At 34.3% G+C, this 23,490-nt stretch overlaps 1 protein-coding gene across 1 annotated transcript; it reads right to left on the reverse strand.

Annotated features, from left to right (window-relative positions):
• Positions 1 to 1,497: 1,497 nt before the first annotated feature.
• LOC121375230 (caseinolytic peptidase B protein homolog) lies at positions 1,498 to 23,411 on the reverse strand. Its single transcript, XM_041502552.1, has 15 exons — positions 23,133 to 23,411; positions 19,456 to 19,507; positions 18,793 to 18,879; positions 17,480 to 17,583; positions 15,854 to 15,982; positions 13,219 to 13,316; positions 12,672 to 12,786; positions 12,277 to 12,354; positions 7,054 to 7,109; positions 5,920 to 5,964; positions 5,371 to 5,532; positions 4,446 to 4,602; positions 3,883 to 4,073; positions 3,465 to 3,569; positions 1,498 to 2,986 (listed from the first exon to the last, which is right to left on the reverse strand). Exons 2-15 carry the CDS (start codon positions 19,467 to 19,469, stop codon positions 2,732 to 2,734), a joined length of 1,596 nt encoding a protein of 531 aa, XP_041358486.1. The 5' UTR covers positions 19,470 to 19,507; positions 23,133 to 23,411; the 3' UTR covers positions 1,498 to 2,731.
• Between the last annotated feature and the right edge of the window lie 79 nt (positions 23,412 to 23,490).

Consider the following 23,490-nt stretch of genomic DNA (forward strand, 5'->3'; position numbering starts at 1 on the left):
CACCACTAGAGCACATCGATTAATTAATCATCGGCTATTGGATGTCAAACATTTGGTAATTCTGACTCCTACGATACGTTTTTTCTAATGCAGCAAGGGACCTTTTATATGCACTTTCCCACAGACAGGAAAATACATACCACGGCCTTTGTCCAGTTGTGGTGCACTGGTTGGAACGAGAAAAAACCCAATCAGCTGAATGGATCCAAGGCGGTTTGATCCTGTGACACAAGCACCTCGAGCGAGCACTCAACCAACAGCTAAATCCCGCCCCATGAGTTTAACTGTCCTTACCACTGACCCAATCAAGTTGTTCATGGTCCTTTGTGGGATGTTATTCCACCGATGAAGAAGGGCCTGTGTGAGCTGAGCAACGTTATTTAGGACGTCGACACGCTTCCTGACCCCCCGTCCAGCTTGTCCCACAAATGCTCAATTGGGTTCAGTCTGGACTGTAGGGTGGCCAATCAAGCACTGGGACATTGTTTAGATCAGTGGAAGGACGTGAGGCCCGATGACCTGATCCTGATATCTTATGGCTGTAAGATTGCCCTGGATGACCATGAGGTGTTTTCACGCCATGAGAAATTCCCCCCCAAATGATAACAGGCCCTCCCCCAAATCTGTTGTTTTTCTTAATGCAGGCGTCTGAATATCATTCACATCAACGTCGATAGACATGTTGTTGTCCATCTGACTTGTAAAGTGAAAACTGAAACTAGTTGGTGAATAACACATATCTCCAGTGGGCCAAGTGAAACCGATTTGGTGCATTTGCAGCCATTTACAATCAACTATGACATCGCCTGGGTGCAAGTTGCTGACCAACATAGGGATGTCGTGGCCTTACATTGAATTCCAGCAACCGATTCCTAACCGTTCGTGGACACACTTGACGACCATGAGTGCCTACAACCTGACTCAGTGTCTTCATAGCCGTCTAAAGTTGGTTAGGGAGATGTGCGAGATGTATGTCTCCATCTTGAAGTGGTAATGTAATGAGTGGACATCCGCTCCTGGGAGACAGCTAATCTTCCTGTGGCTCCGAGACGTCCAACTAAACAAGCTATCGTTGACTCATGTACCCCATATTACTGGGTGATGCGACATTGCGATTGCCCCTGCATAATTAGAGCAATAGCCCTACCCCTATCAACTTGTAATATTCATGACATTTTACTTTTAAATGGTGTTGAAATGAAATGTGCACTCGATGTGTACTGTTCAAAACTTCGATTTGGTATGGTGTTCAAGTCCATAGCACTTGGCAGTGGCCCGGATGTACAATTTCTTGCAAATTGATAAAAAGCATGCAGCTTCGCACATGTTCACAGTTGATCCAATTTTAACCAAAGATTCTTTAGACAGTACAATGAGGTAGCTATGTGTCAAATGTTACTACATTTGGTATACGGATGAAAAAAGTTATATTACCAAAACTGAACTTGTGTTTGTTTCTTCTGTCAGTATATTTTGAAATAAAGACCAACAAATTTGTATGTACATATATTTATTTTGAAAGACGATGGTGCCATACATGATTACAAAAATGCCACTGAAAGATCAACATGTTTGTAAAATTCATGCATATTTTTGTGTAGCATTGTACCAATTCAGATTTTTGCATCAAAGTTCAAGGTAACATAAGCTGCAGCTCTGACTGGCAGAACTGTACATAGCTACCTCCCCCCCCCCCCCCCCCCCCACCCACCCCATCCATTTTGTTGCAGGTAGAATAAATACAATTTATCACACTTTTTATCAGAATTGCAGAACGTATTCGCCTGCTCGCCAAAAGCAAGTAAAAATTCTGACGAAAGAGTTAAAAAATGCAACTACTCTTCTGACATGCGATCTCTTTTTTAATTCTTTTTTTTCCCATCAAATCTGCGACACCGCATCAGCTATGGCAAAATTCCAAACCATTCAAACAAACGGTTCAGAATGATGATAAAATACACAATAGAAGACAAAAACAGAGCCGGTCAAAGGTCAGTACTTCCTAGAAACGGTTTGTTTACGTTGGCAGTATGTTGCCAGTGTATTCTGAATAGATTGTTCTGTTAAGATACTTGTGGGATTTCACTTGAATTTGGTACATCTTTATAAAAAGAAATGTGAAAAAATGTATATCAGAATAGTCCAAAATTTATTGATTGTCAATTAAGGTGTGGGACTTGATTTCATTTGCCATGTGATATTAATCACTTACCAAGGGTCCTTAATAATATATCATTTGAAGTAGAGACCGTGTATATTATAATATTGTTGAACAGTAATATTGTTCTATATGCTGGAAGAATAGTAGAAATTCTGGTGGACTAGTATATTTTAGTTAATTCTGGTCCAGCGGTTTAAATAAATATTTTCTATTTCTGCATCCCTGTTTTTATACAGGTACTGCCTCGGTGTGTTGATATACTAATTATATTACATTTATTAGAAAATGTTAAATTTATTGGCAATGTTAATTGCTTTAGTCTAACACAACCTTCATCAACATAGACTTTATCAAACTAACTTTGTAAATTTATAAAAGTAACAAATATGCACTGGATAATTATAAACCAACAATATAAACTTGGCTAGTTAAGAGTTTCCTAAACCATTCTGCCATGAAATGGTTAACAAATTGACTGAAAGCTTCAACAATAGTTAAAGGTCAAAATAAATTATTCTTGGTCTGAAATATTCCTGTTTTTTAAATTCCAAATACAATGATGTCCAGAAATCACTTGAAACCAGCTGCGAATGGATTATCCAGCTTGTCCCAGTCAACATCGATGTATTTATCTTTAGTTCCCTGCTTGAGTATCTGAAGTCGTATAATATTTCCGCACGTTCCTTCCATCACCGACCTGTTGGCGTCCTGAGACTTCAGCAGCACGTCCTTGCTGTTTGGCACAGTCAGTTTGATCACTGACCCCTCGTCAATCAGCTGTCGCTCGTGGGCCATCGCTAGCTGGCTGATGACTCGCCTTTCAACCTGTCAGTAGGAGAAATCACTTTTATGCCTTATTATTTATGAGATATAGTCAGTTTGTTGTTCAGACGAAAAAAAAAAACCCACAACAACAAACATTAAAAAAAAAAAAATAACAACAAAGATAAAACAAAATAACAACAAATACATGTTCTAGAAAAAAAGAAGACCAAATGATACAAGACACTGGCTAAATATTGGCCGACTATTGAGTCTTGTTCTTAAGTTTGATTTATAACAGTATCACTGTCATACATTCCAACAATAAAATGAAACGAATGAGTGATACTAATATAAATATAATATACTGGATGAAAATTCAATTTATATTAAATTTATTACAGAAAAATATAAAGAATAATACAAAGTTGTTGTTTAAATCCATAACCCTAGTTTCTACGGTAAATACCTCACACTAACACATTCATAAAATTGATAACCCGGTTATCACATTTATGTACAAGTTGAGCTATATACTTGCCTCATGTTTAATAGATCTGGCACCGTAGTGTACATCGTAGCCATCGGCCAAAACATCAACTACATGGTGGTCCCAACGCAACTGAATGTTGTGCTTCTTCTTTGCCTGTAACACAAATTGTAGACAGGTTAAAAACATGATTCACAAATTAAAAGTAACATTTATCAAGCTCATTTTCTCTGAAGGAATATGAATAATATTTACTATATAGTATGTACTATATTATTTATTTAATTCTGTTGCAGACCTCATGGTGAAAATAACTGAGGGGAGCCATTTAAAATATTACCATACAGATATGCTAAGGGGAGCTAAAAATTATTTTCCTTGAAATAGTTTCAGAGAAGTGCAACTATTACCCCTTTATCAAGCAATGTAAAACTAACTTGAAAATGTCTTAATGTTAAAATGTACTCACCCTTTGAGCCCAGAAATCAAGTTCCTTTGTGACGAGTTTACTCATTTCTGAGCGTGAAAATGGTAAGAAGTAAACAATCTCGTTAATTCTGCCGAGAAACTCATCTCGTCGGAAATGTCTCTTCAGGATTGGCCGGACCACTTTATCCTTAAATGTCTTGGAAATTGTAATTTTCTCTGATGATTCCAGATCTACAACAATAATAAAAAAAAGAAAAAAAGTTAATTATGGGGAAAGTCTGGACACCCATACCAAATTTCATGTCAGTAAATTCTTACTATTCTAAAGAGTTATTGCCCTTTGAAATTTAAGTTGTTTCTAACTAGTTGAACATAACTTATTTATTGGTCAGGAGTCATTATAAATATTCATTAAAACTCATTCCTTAGTACACTAAGTTCAATAAACATCTGGAACCAACTTTTTAAAATGATCACAATCACAATAATTAAAGTATGTTTTTATACATTACCACATAGAATTCCCTTTTTGCCAACTAAAACAAATGTTATATTCATAACTGGATATATAAATGGGGTCCATATTTAACAAGATATCAATACCCATTTCCCCAGACTGCCTCTGTTTGTCTATATCTTCTGCTTCCTCTCTCAGCTGAAGTGCATGCTGGGCAATTTCTTCACTAGCAAGATTTGAAGTCATAATAAAAATGGCATCTTTGCAGTCAATTGTTTTTCCTTTCCCATCTGTCAGCCGACCCTACAATAAAAGATAATTACGACATTACCATTCACTAAGTATAGGACCTTGAAAATCCACTTTCATTACCCTAAGCCAATTTACCTACTAATGTAACCAGGTTTCAAAAAACAAATGGGAAATAAAGCCATAAAACATTTATTACAGTATCACTAGTATTCAACAGCAAATTAATATCGAGTTAAATAGCAATAACCAGGGCCCACATTTTCTAAACTTTCTTAGCACTACAATATCGTAAAACCATCGTAGGCTAAGGCGTGTGTCGCAGTGATGTCATTGCCTATGATGATTTTACGATATTATAGCAATTCAAACATCTGTAGCCTGGTGCGTTTGATTATCAAAGAGAGCCATTAATTATAACTTTCCTTAGTAATTCATTAGACTAGAACAGCCATCAGTATATAGTGGAGTCAATTTAGGTAATTATATACACCTCTGGCTTGGACACAGTGTACTTAAACAGTGTTCAAGATTGTTATATGAAGAACTATGAACTAATCTCTGTGCAGCGCTTATAACTAATGATAAATGCAGATAAAAAGAGTATGAAAGTCACAGGGAATTAATTTATTACTATAACATTGCATTCTGGGTATACAATATTTTTATTTTGAGTGTACAGAGTTGGCTTACCCTACTAACTTACCCAACTTGACTCTATGGGACTATAATAGGTCTAGTACAATAACTGTTATAAAGTATGGAACTATGAACTGTCAAGTGCCTGTCACTAAGAGATAAAATACAACAGCTTCACTCTACCTCATCAAACAACTGCAGCATGATCGTCAGAACATCGGTGTGTGCTTTGTCTACTTCGTCGAACAGGACAACAGCATGTGGACACTCCGTTAGCTTCTTGGTCAGCTGTCCGCCTTCTTCATGACCGATATAGCCAGGTGGAGATCCAATGAACTTGGCAACCTGAAAATAACTAGCTAGTCTAAAACACCTTTACAGAGCAGACATGAATCCACACACCTACAATATTTAATGTACAGCCTTTCTGTTTTTATTTATCTTTGGAAAAAATAATTAGTAAATAATAAAGTAAAGTGTGATTTATATTTTATTTAAAATTTACCGTACACGAAAGACTTTAACAAATGCATAATTTTCATCAACAGGTACGCTTACTTTTATACAAACCAGTTATTTACTGCAACTAATTACTGTATTTCACAACAAATGGCACATATATTTATAGCAGTAACATTTATTCTGGACAGAAGATAACATAAGACCCTGAAGGGTGTGTTTTTTTGGTGTTTTTTTAAAGGTAAAATGTCTGTGAGATACTGACAAACATACCTCATGTTTTTCTTGGTATTCTGACATGTCTATTCTTACAAATCCCTAAAACAAAAGGAAAAACAAAAATTAAATACACATGCAACATCTCAAACATCAATAAAATGGTGTTTTGTGAGTTTTGTTTTGTTTGCTATTAAAATAGGTTTACCAATGGCACGATTATAAGAAGATAAACATAAACATATTGTCAAGGAAATATACTAAACGGCAAAAGTTATTGTGACATGGATTGTTTGGAGTAATAAATTTATGAATGAATTTATGGATGTAAACCAGAGAAAATGTGCATGAAACAGCTTGAAGAAATGCAACCAAACAATTGCATGCTTTGTACAAGAAACACGGAATATTCAGGAGAAATCCTATCCAGTGTTCACCATAAAAGGTCAGACATTCAGTTGCAAATCATTGCCACTCTGTGCAACCTTCAGAAATCCAGAAGTCAGAAAAACACCATTAGTGAACTGTTTGATGCAATTTTATCATGCCACCCCTGAGTAAAAAAGACAGATAGAGAGTCATAGGGATGCTTGAATCTGGGACCTCACAGAGTGATGTCGCACGTCAATTCAACGTCCACAGAAACACCATATAGCACTTATGGCAAAGATATCAACAAAACAACCAGGTCAAGGACCGTCCCCATAGTGGTCGACCACCCATGACAACCCCTCGCCAAGACACATGGATCCGAACCACACATCTGCGAAACAGGTTTCAGACAGCAACCCTCACAGCCCGTACCATCCCTGGCAACAGAGGTGCATCAGCAAGGACAGTCCGACGACATTTATGGACAGACTTGCTACTGACTGTGTGAACTTCGCTCTGAACCCCCCCTCCCCTCCCTCCAATGATGTGGCTCATTTGCATATGGCAGGTGCACCCTTTTTATGGACTATTGCTCATTTTATAACGTTTCATACACGGCTGTAAAAACTTATCATCAATTATCTTTGTCTTTTGTGTCACAATAACTTTTGCCTTTTAGTATATATCTAAATTCACATTATCTCTGTTATATCTGCCTGAACATTTATGACAAAAGCATTGTGATTATTTAGTGTGGAATATTGCTGTAGTAAAGGAGAATGCATTGATCTTTAGCAGTAGCAAAGTAAGCTGGATTACCTTCTTCACATCTTTATGCAAATAATTTGCAACCTGTTTGGCTAGCTCTGTTTTCCCTGAAATTAAAAACAAAATAAAATAATAGCTTCTATACCTAACAACTATGAGAAAATAAAAAATGAAATAATAAAATCCAAACAGTAAACATACTGAATTTAAAAGACTTACAGATTTCCCAGTGATACAACATTCATCTGAGGTGCAATAGGTCATAGAATTGATCCCTATTGGTGGACCCATCAGGGGTCTTCCTGTCCCAACCAGTGCCATGGTATGTGCTATCTTGTCTGTGAAAAAGTGCATATAAAACAGGCATTGAATTTTGGAATTCTTTTTAGGATTCTGCCAGAATCATAAACCTGATTTAATATATATATTTTGGGATTCCATCTTATAATCTTCTGCTTCTGACCCAAAATTTTGGATTTGTGGAAGCATGCTAAATTCTCAGCCTGTAAAAGATCCCTTGCTGCTATCAGTTGGAAGTAGCCTACCGCAGCATGTTTCTTCTCTCACTCTTTAGACCAAGTATTCCAATAATTATATACAGTCAGACCTCGTTTGTCGGGAACGAAAGTACACCGAAGTTATTGTGTTCATTACACCGGAATTCACACCTTCCGACATCGACAGAGCAAATTAGGAACAAACGTGCACCCAACGTCTAAAAATACCTCTTTACAATGACATTACATAATCATAGATGCCGTAGCACACTGGCAATACACAGCCATTTGGCACCCTTGATCTCGTCGCAAGCCGATAGTGTCACATGATGACTGAGTGAACGATGTTGGCAAACTGTACATGTACTATCTGTAGACGTGTATTGCTTTTGAAAATAATTGATAAGACTGACGGCGACTGCGCTTTGATTAATAATAATATACTTACATGGCTGTTAACAAAAGTAAAATGTTGTGACTGAAATTTCAAGGTACAGGGCATTGCCCTGGTTGGGGGTTTAGATGGCAGATGTCAGTGCCATGATTATATCACCATTCAAAATGGTAGTGTTTTATATGACAATTGTAGTCCACTTTAAACATGTATTTCTCCCAACCCAAACCCTGTTGTTATTATTTATTTTTTATTGGACAAAAAGATTAATTTAAACCTATATTAATAAAAATAGTCCTATTAGGCTGACATTTGCTGGGGTGTTCTTTCATAAGCTATATGGGCATTTTTTAAAAGTTTGCATTATTACTTGATATTATTTATTTAGGCATGACCGCCAGCTAATGGACAGCAAATCAAATATTCAAATACATTTACATCGGGTCGCCCTAGTCTTATTGCAAATTCATTATGGTCGTTAAAAATTGGGGTAAAAGCCAATGTCTGATACTGCATTATGATAACTAGTGTGGTAGGCTAGCCCTGTGGCAAAATTGACTATGACCTAAAACAAATGGGTACACAAGGTTTTTTTGCTGTAGCACTATCACAAAGACCATCTCTACATATTGCAAAAGTTAGAAATGTGTGTGGCTCTGCATAATTGTTTAATATTGATTTGATGACGTCATTATGTAAACAACTACCATCGACGTCCCAAACTGCATTCGGCCAACGACAAAAACATTAATACGATACATGCAGAACAAATATTATATTTTTTTCAATTGGGTACATGAAATAAAACATATTCCAATCAGTTAAAGAAAAAATAAATCAACATGGATGTAAAACGAATTCATTCTAGTAAACATGAGTATAACACCATCCAGTAAATAGGAAAGCGTTTTTGTTTCTAACTGTTCTAGCACGTGTGTTTGGAAAAATAACTTTGTCATGCCTGCACGGTTCGTTATTTTCAAATTTGTTTAAGCCACTACATGATACTACATGATAAAATAAGTTTTTTCAACTATGCACAGCGAACGAACATTTTGATTAATATTTTTATAAGGAAAATTTAAATTTCTCAAGAGTAGTCAGTTTACCTTTTTCCCCCATGATCGCTGACAGCACTTGATGTCAATACAGACAGGCAATGCGTATATACTAGTTGATAGTTTGTAAAATATAAATTTTTTAATGAAGTGCAAAATTGCAAAATTCAGTGTTTTTAAATCAAAATTGTATGATTATGCAGAGGCTGTGATAATTCTAAATCTGGATACGCACTAACCAATGGTCACTTTATCATATCCATACAAATATGTTTGTGTACCTTTTACTTTTACTCTATTGTTTCTGTGGTCTAGGCTAAACGTTGAATAGTCCTCTGTTGATCTTTGTGTCCATTTAACAATACGTAACGCAAAATCTTGCAGTTTTAATATCCCTCTCGCTCGTGTAACGTTTTGTAACCGTGTCATATTTTACTTTGGGGTCTTTAGTAATACATATATGTTAAAATAAAACGGCAATGACTGGTTGCATTTTACTTTATTAATTAACATTACGTTGCACAATAACCCCCCCCCCCCACCCCAAATTACGTTTTGTCACACATCCCATAATTCCCACTCTCCTTAGTGCACGTTGCGTAGTTCTCGAATGACCCCATTATTCAATCGTAAATAATAAAGAAGTAACATACCACTGGTCGGTAAATGTTAATTTTTCACCGGATCAATTTTATTAAGTTTCAATATCTATAATACGCAATCTAATAATCTCCCAGCAGAACTATTACATTGTAATCGTGTTCAAACTCGCACATGCTGTTCGTCACATGGTGTGACATCGGGTACAGCCATTACTTCAAAGGGAGTGAGTAGCACATTTAAAGTAGGTTTTTTTCTCACTTAATTTACAACTACTGTAGTAATGGTTTTTTGGGGGTTTTTTTAATTATAAAAACCATACCAAACATCATTAAAAAAAATTATAATACATGTAAATAAAATATCTGAAAAAAAGGTACGAAACATATGTACACACCTTTTTACAAAATAAGATCGTCTGCTTAAAATAGCACAGCAAATGGTAGTGCAGGATGCACATTAAATCAATACTTTTACTTTCTACGTCCGTTCGGACTAAGTAAATAGCGGATTGGACGTGTTGCGATAGATCCCAAATATGTGTTAATGCAAATGGATGGATTAAAACAAAAAGTTGTATTCTTCTACCAAAAATTTATTATATCAGACAATGTAGGCATTATTACTAAAAACTACGATACAACAGACTGTATCAAAACAGGATACACCTACCGTATTTTCCGGCATATAAGCCGCTACTTTTTTACTGTGAATTGCAAGGTGCGGTTTATAAAACGGTGCGGTTTATTTATAAATTTTACGGTAACCCCCGTGCGTATAAACAGGACTCTTTTTTTTTTTCATTCTCATAATAATAATATAGCATACCAAATGACTGGGACTTAAGTATTACGATCGAATGGCTCTTTATTAATAGTCTAGTCAGGCTAGAAACAATACAACACGTGTGTATTGTTATACTTACGGTGTCAAAAATAGACTCGATCGCGAAGTTTCTTAGTTTGTTTTCTGTAACATTTATTGTTAGTAGTGCATCAGATGTGTGTGTCTGGTGTTTTAAAATGAAGTCACTCGCCTCATAGTAATGTTGTTATAGTTTGTAGCAAACACACCCAACTTGTATATTCAGTACTCCAGATAAAAAGCCAGTACTGGCAGCCTAAACAATGTCACGTGACACAATTACAATGTCATGGCCATTTACGGCCAAATGCAAAAGCCGGACCTTAACAATGACATCAAAACAGTATCTTGATATCTTTAATGCCTCTGTTTGTTACCTGTTTGTAATTTTTAATTAATATATTAATATATTTAAGTCCAGTACAAAGCTTGTGAATTAAAATCACATAATCAGATGTTTGTATTACATGTCGACATTCCCAATCTAATTAGCCTGCTAATTTATACAGAGCATAACTTTTTTGTATTTCATTATATTACATGTAATTATATATATATATTATAAATATACAATTCTGGGCAAATATTATTTTAAAAAGGCCATCGTTTAAAAGTTATAAAACAATGTTGAAGCTGTAAACGATCGACAGGATCGTGCTTAGCTTCGGTTCACTGCCAATGGTCTATATATCCAGCTTGACCCGACCTCATTTCAATATGTAATTTTTGCACATGGCATGCTAATTAGGTTACAGAGAAACGTGTAATTTTTACTTGTGAACTTTTTGGGGTTCACGCTTTGTAATCATACGGGAACAAATAAAATGTTATCAAGTATTTTTTTTTCTTTCCAACTAATGCAAGATTACGAACAATGCATTACCAAGTTCTTGTTAATATTTTCATAAAAATAGCAGGGTTTGTCAACAGTGTGTTTTGTTTACACATTGTTTAAATTTAAGGGAGAATGGATCTCTTTATTATTATTAAATACAAACAATAAATAACTGTAATTAAGTTTATGGCTTTATTTCAACCGCTGTTTATTTAAAGGTGCGGTTTATGTACGGATGAAGGTCGGAACTTTGTCTAAAAACAAGGTGTGCGGTTTATACACCAGTGCATATAATAGGCCGGAAAATACGGTAATTTGCATATCCAGGTCAGAGTTGTTTGTCACGTGTTCGTAATCGATCGGAAAACCAAAACGAAACTATTTTGATGTCAGGTTTTTTTAAAATATACAATTAGCTAAATTTGTAAACATTTTTATGAGTTCAAGTGTCCACGATAAGAGCAACTTTGGAAATCTTGATTGGGAAACTGTTGGGTCGAAGGGTCTAATTGGGGAAAAGTTTGATATACCGCAAATCATTATGATATTGGATTGGGAATTTACGTTAGGCCCCAAAATGTATGGTAGATTATACCCTGGGATGGGTCCCTAAAGGGGATCAGTGGGGGGAAGAAAACGTCCAAAGCGATCGGGTTGACATTACGGAAACCGAAAACAGCTCAAGTGACCCAGTGACGAATGTGGTCGTTGTAACGAGGTCCGACTGTATTACACTAAATGGACATTTAAAAAAAATGTGCTGAGGTGCTGTCAAACAAACATTCCTTTCATTTAAAGTTACCTTATAATATACAATTGTATAACAGCTAGAGACTTCATTTGACATAACATAACTAGCTCACAAAATAGTCAAAAGGAAATGCAATAAACTACATAAGTGAGCCAAAACAGTATTTTTATGTAACAGATAGCTGTGTAATTAATTCAGACCAACTTACACTATATTAAATGATTTCATTAACAATCTGATGCCATAACTGCTGTTTTCAGTGAGACAAGTCTTACCTATGCCAGATGAGCCAAGAAAGAGAAACACTAGGGGATGGTCTTCATCATACCAGCCATTCTCCTTTCTTCTAATGGCTGAAATAAAAGTTTTATAAATCTTAGTGGGGTTTTTAAAGGCATGTTTTGAGACACATAATTCCTCAGCAATTAGCTAAGTTATGAAAAGTATTCAGTAGAGTATACATTACTTATTTATACTCTTATTTGCATGCCACTGTTCACTAATGCTTCAAACATGCATTCAACACATTTGTTTTTAAAACTATCTTTTATTACACTACAGACAATGTGACCATTACAACCAATCATGCAAGGTGAGTGTTAAATTACATTCATTCTGTAGTTGAACTATAATTACACCGGAATCTAATCCAGCTGTGACTATACAGTACCAGCAGCCACGGTGTTGATGGCAGATTCCTGGCCTATGATGCGTTCCTTCAGTCGAAGCTCCAGCGGAAACTTTCGTCTCTCTTCTGCTTCTTTTTGTGATTTGATTTTCTTAAACTGAAATTAAATCACAGGGAAAATATGATGACAGACTTGAACAATAAAGTTGGTTTCATTTATTTAGTTAATATCTTTGTCAGACTTGGTTAAAAAAAAAACCCAAACCCCAACTTCCCTCATCCCCCCCCCACTACATTCAGAAAAGAAATAAACATTAATTACTGTTCATCTGAACAACAAGGCAATTAGTTTGATCCACCCACAATCTGGTCCATTCACAGAGAGAGGTGGGGGTAGGCCATAAGAAACATTTGGACTTGACCTTGAGTTGCAAATGGGGCTTCAGATTATTAGATCATTGAGATATACATCAAATGTTTTATATTTAAAAAAATCTTCAAGTAATATATTTTTACTTTTTGTTTGGAGTTAATATGACATGGTGCCTCCCTATAACTACTTCAGAGGACATCAATTTGTATTATTTACCTTTTTTTCATATTCAACCAACACATCTTTTATTTGAGAATCTCGAACATAATCTATAGGCTTGTGTCCAAGAGCGTTCTCCAGAGTTGGATCAGCACCTGGACAAACAAGAGTTAAATAAAAACAGCTTCATTATGTTGGATAAGCACCTGGACAAAGAAGAGAGTTAAATAAAAACAGCTTCATTATGTTGGATTAGCATCTGGACAAACAAGAGAGTTAAATAAAAAAAACGTAGGCCTCCCAACCACTTGTACATATTAAAATATAGGAAATATAGGAATTTGCATACCAAAATATAGGAGTTTTATAGGAATTTTGAGGTCAAATATAGAAGTTTTTTATAGGAAAATTTTGACCAATTATCATGATTATAGGCATTTTACACAGATTTCTAAAGACATTTACATTACTAATCAGGGCTGGTCGTATCCTAAAATTTTCAGCTGCCCGCTGGGCAAGTAACTCTCAACTTGCCCACAAACAAATTAACTCGTCCCAAAACATAAGCAGTTTAAATCAAAATTAAACTGTATGTTTCAAACCATTTCACATCATACAAAGCACTTGTAAGCCCTGTATTACTAAATATGTTTATTTCGTTTAATTTGTGAATGTAAACTTTTTTTTTTTAAATTGCTATCGGCATGAAGCAAAATTGGAAATGAGTTTATGATTTTTTAAAAACTTTAACACTTTACTTTAGAATGATCATCGAAAATATGCTAATTTGGGTTAATGATTTCACAGTGAATAACATTATTATGATTTTATTTTTATTAAATTATTTATTTATTATTATTATTATTTTTTTTTTTGTATGGGGGGGGGGGTTTCTGGGTTGTTTTGTTGTGGGGTTTTTTTTAGAGGGGAGGGTTCATGACGGATGAGTTTAAATATTAAAAAATTACACCCCTCTATTTTTCAGGATGAATTTTACTTGAAGATGCAAGACATTGCATTTCTGGACATTTAATTTTCACAATTTTCAGGGGGAGTGTACCCTCAGTTTTCCTTAGAAATTCCGGTGTTTGGCGCTCTCGAAGCGAGTCTGACACACAGACTCAATCGGAGACTGCTTAAATCCCGTTACAAATTTTCCTGCACATGCACGTACCTACTCACTGTTCTTTAACATTGAGTCAATTAAATGTTAATTGTATGTATATTTAATACATCAATTTAATTGGGAAAAAAATGCGAAAACTTGTAGATGGACAACCTAATTTTTTAATACGAAATACTACTACATTAGTGAAAAACCGACCGTGCGGTGGGAATTCACTGACTTCGTTTTACGTCACACATGTGTTGCACGAGCTCATATAGATAAAGCGAAAAATAACTTTACAAAGAGTCTACTTATCCACTTTAGTAACGTGCTGGATTGTAATGTTCTAAACAGCTTTTTTCTCGATTCTTCAACATTTTCAGCAATTTACTTCACGGACACAGACATAAAATACCACGATTTACGAATAAATGCCAATTTTTTTAAATGCCTTCAAAATGGAGGGGCGCTTATTCAAAGAGGTGGGCCTACTTCCGGTCAAATACAGTACTCAATATAATAATCAGGGGCCTCACACACACATACACGCTTGCTGCAGACTACGGAATTACAAAAATTGCAAGTGTACAAAAGGGATAAACAAGCACTTTGTGTTTGGAAATTTTGGTTGCCCAGCAGACGACTGAATTGTAAATTTTGCTTGTCTGAGCAACTTTTGACTCATCTGGGGCGAGTACTTTTGGCCAACCCTGCTAATGGTATGTTCTTACCTTGTATATGTACATAAGATACCATCTACTACCTCAACAAATATATACCAAGGCTTGCCAGCAATCCATGCTGATACCCAGGATACTTTGAAAGTTGGTGCATCTTGTATCAGTAATACGTCCTCCTCACCTCATCAGATGAGCAGGATCTTGATTGGCACTTGACACAGATCTCCCACATTCAAAGCATCTTCTGAATTTCTCACAGGCTGGCTACCTTTCACTGCTAATATAACTCAGTAACATATTTTATTCATCAGCATTTTGGCAAAGCAACTGTGTCAAATATAGGAAATATAGGAAATGAATCTCAATATAGGAGTTTTATAGGATCCTATAAAAAATATAGGAAATATAGGAGGTCTGGGAGGCCTGAAACAGCTTCATTATGTTGGATCAGCAACTGGACAAACGAGAGAGTTAAATAAAAACAGCTTCGTTACGTTGGATCAGCACCTGGACAAACGAGAGAGTTAAATAAAAAAACAGCTTCATTATATTGGATCAGCACCTGGACAAATGAGAGTTAAATAAAAACAGCTTCATTATGTTGGATCAGCACCTGGACAAACGAAAAAGTTAAATAAAAAAAGCTTCATTATGTTGGATCAGTACCTAGACAAACAAGAAAGTTAAATAAAAACAGCTTCATTATGGCTAAGTATAATGATAATGAATATTCATCAACTGAACAGATGTAATCACAGAAACGATAAAAATATTCTATAAAAAAGCAAAAAAAAAAAAGAGAAAAAAAGAAGAAAAAAGGTGAAATAAAACAGGTATGAAAAATATCACCTTGAAACATTTATACACAGATCAGTGTGAGATAGTTTAAGTAGGGTCTGCCTACCTGCTTGCAGTAATATTGTAACAATCTGTAGGTTGTCTGATAACACAGCATAGTGGAGAGCTGTACAGTCCTTGAATGTGGCTCGGGTATTGAGACGGTCAGAAAACTCATCTTCTCGCACAATCATTACTAGAAAACATGACACCAAATTTGTAAAACAGACAACATGCATGAAACACAAAAATAAATATATCATTATTTACAGCTGCAAACTGTTGCAGGAAGATATATTCAAGCATTTACTTTGAGGGGAATTACTATATTTCAGAACATACCAATTAGCAATTTATTTCATTACTTCTTTTAAAGAATTTTATTGGACATGGAAAGAATTCAGTACCAAATTTGTAATCAACTGAGAAGTGTACATACTCTAATACATGGTAAGACCATTCTGTATAAATATTAGATTTGAAGTATTATTTGAACTAGTGTAATGAATTTCGCACTCAAGTAGGAAACGAAATCATGCCACTTGAAATTTTACCGGGTCCAGCTACCCCTTTCAGTTGTAGACTTCAATGTAATAAACACTAAATAGGCGGCCTTGACATACCACGTCTAAATACTACTATCAGACAGACTACATAACAATAGAACAGATTATATATTTATTCAGGGGGGTCAACACAGAAAACAGTTCTCAACATTTCGCAATACAAAGACAGTTGACATTTAAATTTTAACAGTTATTTACAAATAAATCTAAGTTCCCTTTTAATTAACACCTCCCCATCACCAATACTAAATGAGATTGAGATATCCGCTAGCTCTTCTCAAAACACGGAAAAACAACTCCCTATTATAGTCTAACGGCACCCTTTTCGTTAGCTCCGTTTTGCTAATTCGGAAAGCGTTTCTTCAACAAGTCAAATCCCGAATCCTACTTCCTATTATAGTCTAACGGCGCCCTTTTCGTCAGCTCCGTTTTGCTAATTTGGAAAGCAGATTCCTTGACACGCTGCCCTAGACGGATAAACTCCCAACCCACTCAAAATGTGCTAACGTCATCGTTGGGAAAGGAATTTCCTTTAGCCAAATACAACCATTTAATTAATTAATCTCTTCCCCACCCATAATAATATTTAAATACGTTCTAATGATTTGGAAGCAAGCACAAATTCAATAAAAAAAACTATCCTACAAAACAAAACACGACTTACTTGTTTGAAACCCAAAAACCAAGTAAAGGATAATGCCTCGGCCCGATCTGCACGGACTTTCATAACCCTTAAACCCGATTGGTCAGATAATAACGAAGCCCGTAACCTACCGAGAACCCCCCGAGTAATTTTCCACCTCAATATAAATTAGACTGGTCTCATACCATACTTTATAACATGCACAACGTAACGTTCCTGACATTCCCTTATTAGTAAGGTTAATATTAGAGATTAATATAATTAATAAGAAGAATAATAATAAGAAGAACCAAATAAAAATAATAACCAAAGAAATATGAAATGATAGATCGACAGAAAACCAGGAACGCTACACTAGTATTGAAAATTGATGATTTGAAAGGTTCAGCATCTACTATGCAGCAAGGTATTTCAGTATTTGTTTTATAGTAAACTAAAACATTTCATCAAGCAACATGCTGTGTAGAGATGTTTCAGTACCAACCTTGTAGTGAATTGAGCTGCTTTTCCCGGGCAGTTTGGCTCACATTAGTGAATTCATCCCCAACGTTTGGGTCAGCACCAGCATTCAGTAAGATTTTCACAATTCTGGGAACATAAATGTTAAATTAGTTTTAATTATTGAATGAACTTCATACAGGGACAAAAAGTAGAAAACTCAAATATCAAACCATTACGCAAGGCAAGCAGGAAGGTACAAAATCACATATTCAAGTTATTAACTTCTGTTATCAAGCTGGGTAATTCTGTGACACCCAACATACATGCAATTCAGGGTTCCACCTAGCATCTGGAAAATGGGAGTTTATTTTGGGAGTCATGAATTAAAAAATGAGTCATCTATGATATATTTCTTAAATCACATAATTAACTGAATAACTGTCTTGTTTATTTTACTTGCATATATTATATCCACTATTCTATCTGTATAATTCACATACATGTATATACACTGTTTTTCTTCTTATAAATAATTTACTACTTTTCTCTCTCTCTTTTTATGCACCGTTTGACTTTTAATCACCCAATGCTGCATGCTAACCTACTTTGTAATATATCTTCATCTGCACAATAATTATGACCAACTCCTAAATTACGAGACCATAAAGAACCATAATAAAAACTAAATAAAAAACTAGATATATAGACAGAACTAAAAACTTGTGGCTGGTTAACTATTACTGATATCCGTAAAGAGACTGCGCATTCAACGTTGTCGCAATGATCTAAATTTAGACACAGGGACTGGCACGCTATATCAGCCATGCTGGTTTTTACACTTAAGTTACGTTAAACATATTGATACGGTTTGGAACCAGTTACACCACTCAGCTAAAAAAAACTATAAAAAACCAAACAAAACATTAATGTAAAATTGATTGACATCAGAAATATCCTAGCCTTCCCCTCACCATACACTAATCCTACAGTCATTTCAAGAAAATAATTAAAAATTAAAGAAGTAATATGCAGTAACGGAATGAAGGAACACATCTTTCAATTGGGCCCCATTTTACAAAGCAATGTTAGTGCTAAGATTACCATGTGCATAACTACATTAAGGAATTAAGGTGATCTAGAGCTTAGCGCTTAACAAAGGAAATGTTTAACATCATCTACCAAATTTAGGATGTTGTAAAGAGAGCTTGTAATAAGCTTGCTTATGTTTAGCAAAGACTGCAAAATATATTATCATCACAGATTTATTATGTTGCCCATGTTGTGATTTTAGGAGCATTTTACACATGTACATTATATTATTACAATTTATATTTGACTGAATATGTTTATACATACTCAGCATTCCGGTTCATGACTGCTACATGCAAAGCTGTCCAGCCCAGTTCGTGTTTTTTGTTGACATCCACACCCAACTTGATGAGCCTGATAATTGGAATAAAGTCAATTATAACACAATATACAAAACAGAAATGTAAGTTTTGTGATTTTCACAATATTAAAACTATCTACAAAACTATTATGTAAACCTACCAGTACTCCACATCTATGGAACTTAATTACTGTTGCTTTTAATTTCACTGTGCCAAAAGTCCAGGTTACAACATAAGTTACTTTTTTCTGTGTTGAATTAGCATACGGCAAAAAAACTTTTTTTTTAAATCTGTCTCTGGTCAGACCAAAGTTCCAGAATTGATGCGCTGGGTATATTTGATACCGAAATAAGGGGTATATTTAAACTGATATCAGAATGCATGTCCTAGTGCATGCGCGATGGCATTTTGGCCCCAAATGCAGTTTTATGTCATAGCAAGAAAAGCCCGGCAAAAATTGACGTCATATCGCAGGAAATAATTTTTTTAAATGTTGATGTGCGAGGGTCAAAATCAACGCACACGCCATATTTTATAAACATATTCACACAGCAAAATGAATACTGTACATGTACTTAATTACATTTCTTTGCTTGTACATATATATATATATATATATATATATTACCTTTCAACTTCCATGGAATTACCTAATCGAACTGCAGAAAGAAACTGCTCATCTGAAAGGAGAAAATGTTTAAGTATGACATGTGCTTAAAAAAAAGATTTAAAATGTAAATGTACAAATTTATGCAAGTATGATAGTTTTGTAAATAATTTTTAAAGATATCATTTGTGATTTATGAAGGGTACTAATGAAATTTCTTTATGAGAAATTCAAACATTCAGCAACAACCAGGGTAAATATTTAATTTTCTTTGAAGGTTAAATATTCAAAATTTCACCATTTATGAATAACATATAAACATGTATTATTATTATTTATTATTAATCTCATTGAAATCTAATTTGCCAAAAAGCTGAACAATAAAGAAATGTTTTATATGTATCACAATTCATTAATAGCAAACTCTAGGCCTATGACCTGAACATGTATACAGCTGAAAGAAAAATTAAAACTTTACATAATTTATTATAATTTACATGGTCCTTTACAACCATTTTTCACCCTAATTGATAGAAATTAAAAAAGTATTTTAATGGAGGTCACAGACGTTCGTTTTTGACGGGCGCGAGTGCTATCATGCCCATGAAACCCTGTCAACTCAATCTGACGGATGCGAAATAACGTGCCCCTAAATTGAACAAATCACACTTGTATTTGTTTTTTTGGAACTCTGCCATTTTAATTGTTTATTGAATCCAATCCACAATGGCACAAACCTTTCTGTTCACAATTAACTTCCTAGAATACTTTTTTATAAATTGAAACACGAATGGTTGGTTATCTTTACACTGAGCCAATCAGCTAGGAGTTCACTTATTATTGAGATCTCGTCGGTTTTGTTGTGTTTAATTTCATACAATGCAGGTAACATCGCAAAATATGTTTTACACTGTTGTCGTTTTGATCACGTACAGAAAACATAATACGGTAGGTGCGTTGTCCAATAATTCTATGATGTGTATAATGTTTATACATGTTGATATCACATTAAATGCGTATACCAATAAAAACAAATTTAGTAAAGCAGGTTTTGTTTTCGTTAATAGCATAGCGACGTACTCCAGATATTTCTACTTTGTTTCACGATACTGCCACGTGATTAAAAGCCAAGGACATTGACCTTGGTAGAGTCAGATTTCTAGTACATGTAATCGGTTGATGGGCACCTGAAACAAACCTACACCGATTTAATTTCAAATCAGTAATTTGAATTTACCAAGTGTAAAGCATGTATATTTTAAAATTAAATTTACATTAGGTTGGTTTTGTTGGGTTTTTAAAAAAAAAAAAAATGTATGGGTTACTATGATTTGAGTTAGTAGTATAATAAATGACGTGTTAACTACAGTACACCAATAATCAAAGTTAATCCTGTTTGTAAAAATATATATTTATAAAAATTGTAGTAAGATATATTTGAGTAAAAAACAATAGATGTTGACATTTTCTGTTATGACATTATTATTTTTTTTTTAAATAGAGAATTTGCAGGTACATAACATGTATATCATGATATCATGATAAATGTGATAACCCTGTGCCATGTGGTTGTTACACTTTTACATTCAGTTCACAGGTTTGTGTCCATGGAGAAATCATATCATTCTGCGATGAAAACTAAAATTATTGTACTTGTTTAAATAAAACAGAATAAGCACAAACAAATCAGTTTCAATTCCTTAATCATAAATAGTCAACAGATGATCATGATTCAGAATTTTAATGCAACATGATATGCATATAATACATAAGAAATCGACAAATGTTGTGTTCATTGTGTTTCTTTTTATTGTGTAAGACTGCAATGACCCATTCCTTCCATCTTTGAGAACAACCATCATATTACTTAAATCAGGATATTTATTTTGAAACCACAAAACATTAACCCATAAGATATTTAATTTAGAAACTATTACTCCTCAAACTTAATCATGTTCATGGGTGCAATTTCTCTCAGTCTCTTGCTTCTAATTCTGATTATTTTGAGGAGTGCGATTTTTCCCTCTGCATTTTAAGGAGTGTGATTTCCACCCCCATTGTAAGCAGTTTGAGGAGTGCGATTTTTAGCACTCCTGGGTTTTTCAAAAACAAAAGTCTGAGGTCAATTATTTGTAATCAATATTCAGGCACACATGTATACAATAAATTTAACTCCCCCAGTTATGATAAATTGTGACAGACTGACCAAAATTTTGTAAATCTATCAAAATTACAAAGAGAAAAATCTGCCGTCTTTGTAATAATGTTAAGTAGTCAGTCAATACTTTTTAGATCCAATCCAATATGCATTTCCAATAAATGTTTTGTAACTAGCATAATTATATTAAACAGATAATTATTTCTTGTTTTAAAACCAAAAATAACATTTAACTGCCAGTTTTTATGTGAATCTGGTTTTGAATATCGGTCAAAATAGTTGACTAATATGCATTCCTAAAATAAATGGATAATTGTATCTAGCTCTAAATTACAAAAACATAGCCAATTTTATGTATAGATATATATTAACAGGAAGCATGTTATTAATTATTTTAAACTGAAACCAATGTAGTTCACTGCTTTCAGTGCAATGTAATGGGATTATGTGATAGAAATGATAGTGACAGTGATTTTGATTGACCCTTTTTCTATTCATATAGATAACTTGTTAAAGTTCCATAGAAAATTTTGTACAAGGTCCTGTGCAGATTACCAAAGTCTAAAAAGCGTATAAAGTGCCTACACCATATACCAGGCAATATTTTAAATATTTTTTGTCAATAATTTGAATTTAGCTTGACAAAAAAGAAAGGAAACAGTTTTGGAATTACCCAAAATATTCTATTGAAAAAATAAAAATGTATGTGCCATCTGTAAAAACACTTCAAACCAAACTGGAATTCTTTTTTTAAATCACCCTGTAAACCACCACTTAGACCTAAAACTAAATCTTTGGCTTGTAACATGGAAACTGATTGAGTTACGTTTTATAAATTTTACAAATATTAATTATATATATATAATATATATATAACCCCGGTGTATGTATTTTTATTTTATAAAACACTTTTCTTTTAACATAACCTGATAAATTAACAATGTGCCCAGCCTATATCCTTGTGTAATGGGAAATGGTTTCTGTGCATGTGCATTATTCAATTTATTATCGAAATCAACCAACAAATATTTACAATGTTGTCAGTTTCTATTGTTGCTGTCTGATGTGGGCATTCCTGAGATCCTCCTGTAAACCTGGCTATTGTTTTTCATGTGTCACATGACTTCACCAAAACTATTATATAATGAAGTTGTGAAGCATACAAGACTTTAATAATGACATCATTATAAAACTTTTGCTTAGTTTGGTTTGTTTAACATTAAACATCATTTAATAAAGTAGAACAGTAAAAAAAAATGGCCACTGTGTCTACATTTCACTCTGTATTAAAATTATTTTTTATGTCTACTTGTCTTTTCCTCTTTGGTACAGTTTGCATTTGGGAAGCATTTGCAGATTCCTTACAAACAAGTCATATGTAAACAAACATGTTTTGGGGATACCGCATGGAATCATGGTATTTCAAGATAGATTGCATCAGAATCTGTAGCCTAATTTTCAAAACGTTGTTCATATATACTACTTATGTGAGTCCTAATACTAAAACAATCTAAAGGTAAATAGTGTTTTGAATACATACGGTTATTACTGCCAGCAAAGCAAAATGCAACACTACCACAGCAGACGACGCAAGTTGCATAGAAAGTAAAACCGGATTTGACTAATGTCCAACGGTTTTTTAAAACAAATTGGCTAAATAGCTTTAGTCCTTCAGGTCTAAATGTTGAAAACTGTAAAGTTCTTGGTATTAGCGCATCGTGTTTCCTCAAAATGTGAAGACTGAGCTGATTAGGCTTAATATTGCTGGAAATTGTTAATAATTTGCGACAAACAATGGCAAGCTGTCTGCTACCAGAGGCCATTTTGTCTCTTTCAGATAGTCGTAAGCTAATTTATATTTATTTATTAATAAACATTTATATATAAACGAGAGCCCG

Source organism: Gigantopelta aegis, chromosome 6 (assembly GCF_016097555.1).
Source record: "Gigantopelta aegis isolate Gae_Host chromosome 6, Gae_host_genome, whole genome shotgun sequence".
Lineage (NCBI taxonomy): Eukaryota > Metazoa > Mollusca > Gastropoda > Neomphalida > Peltospiridae > Gigantopelta > Gigantopelta aegis.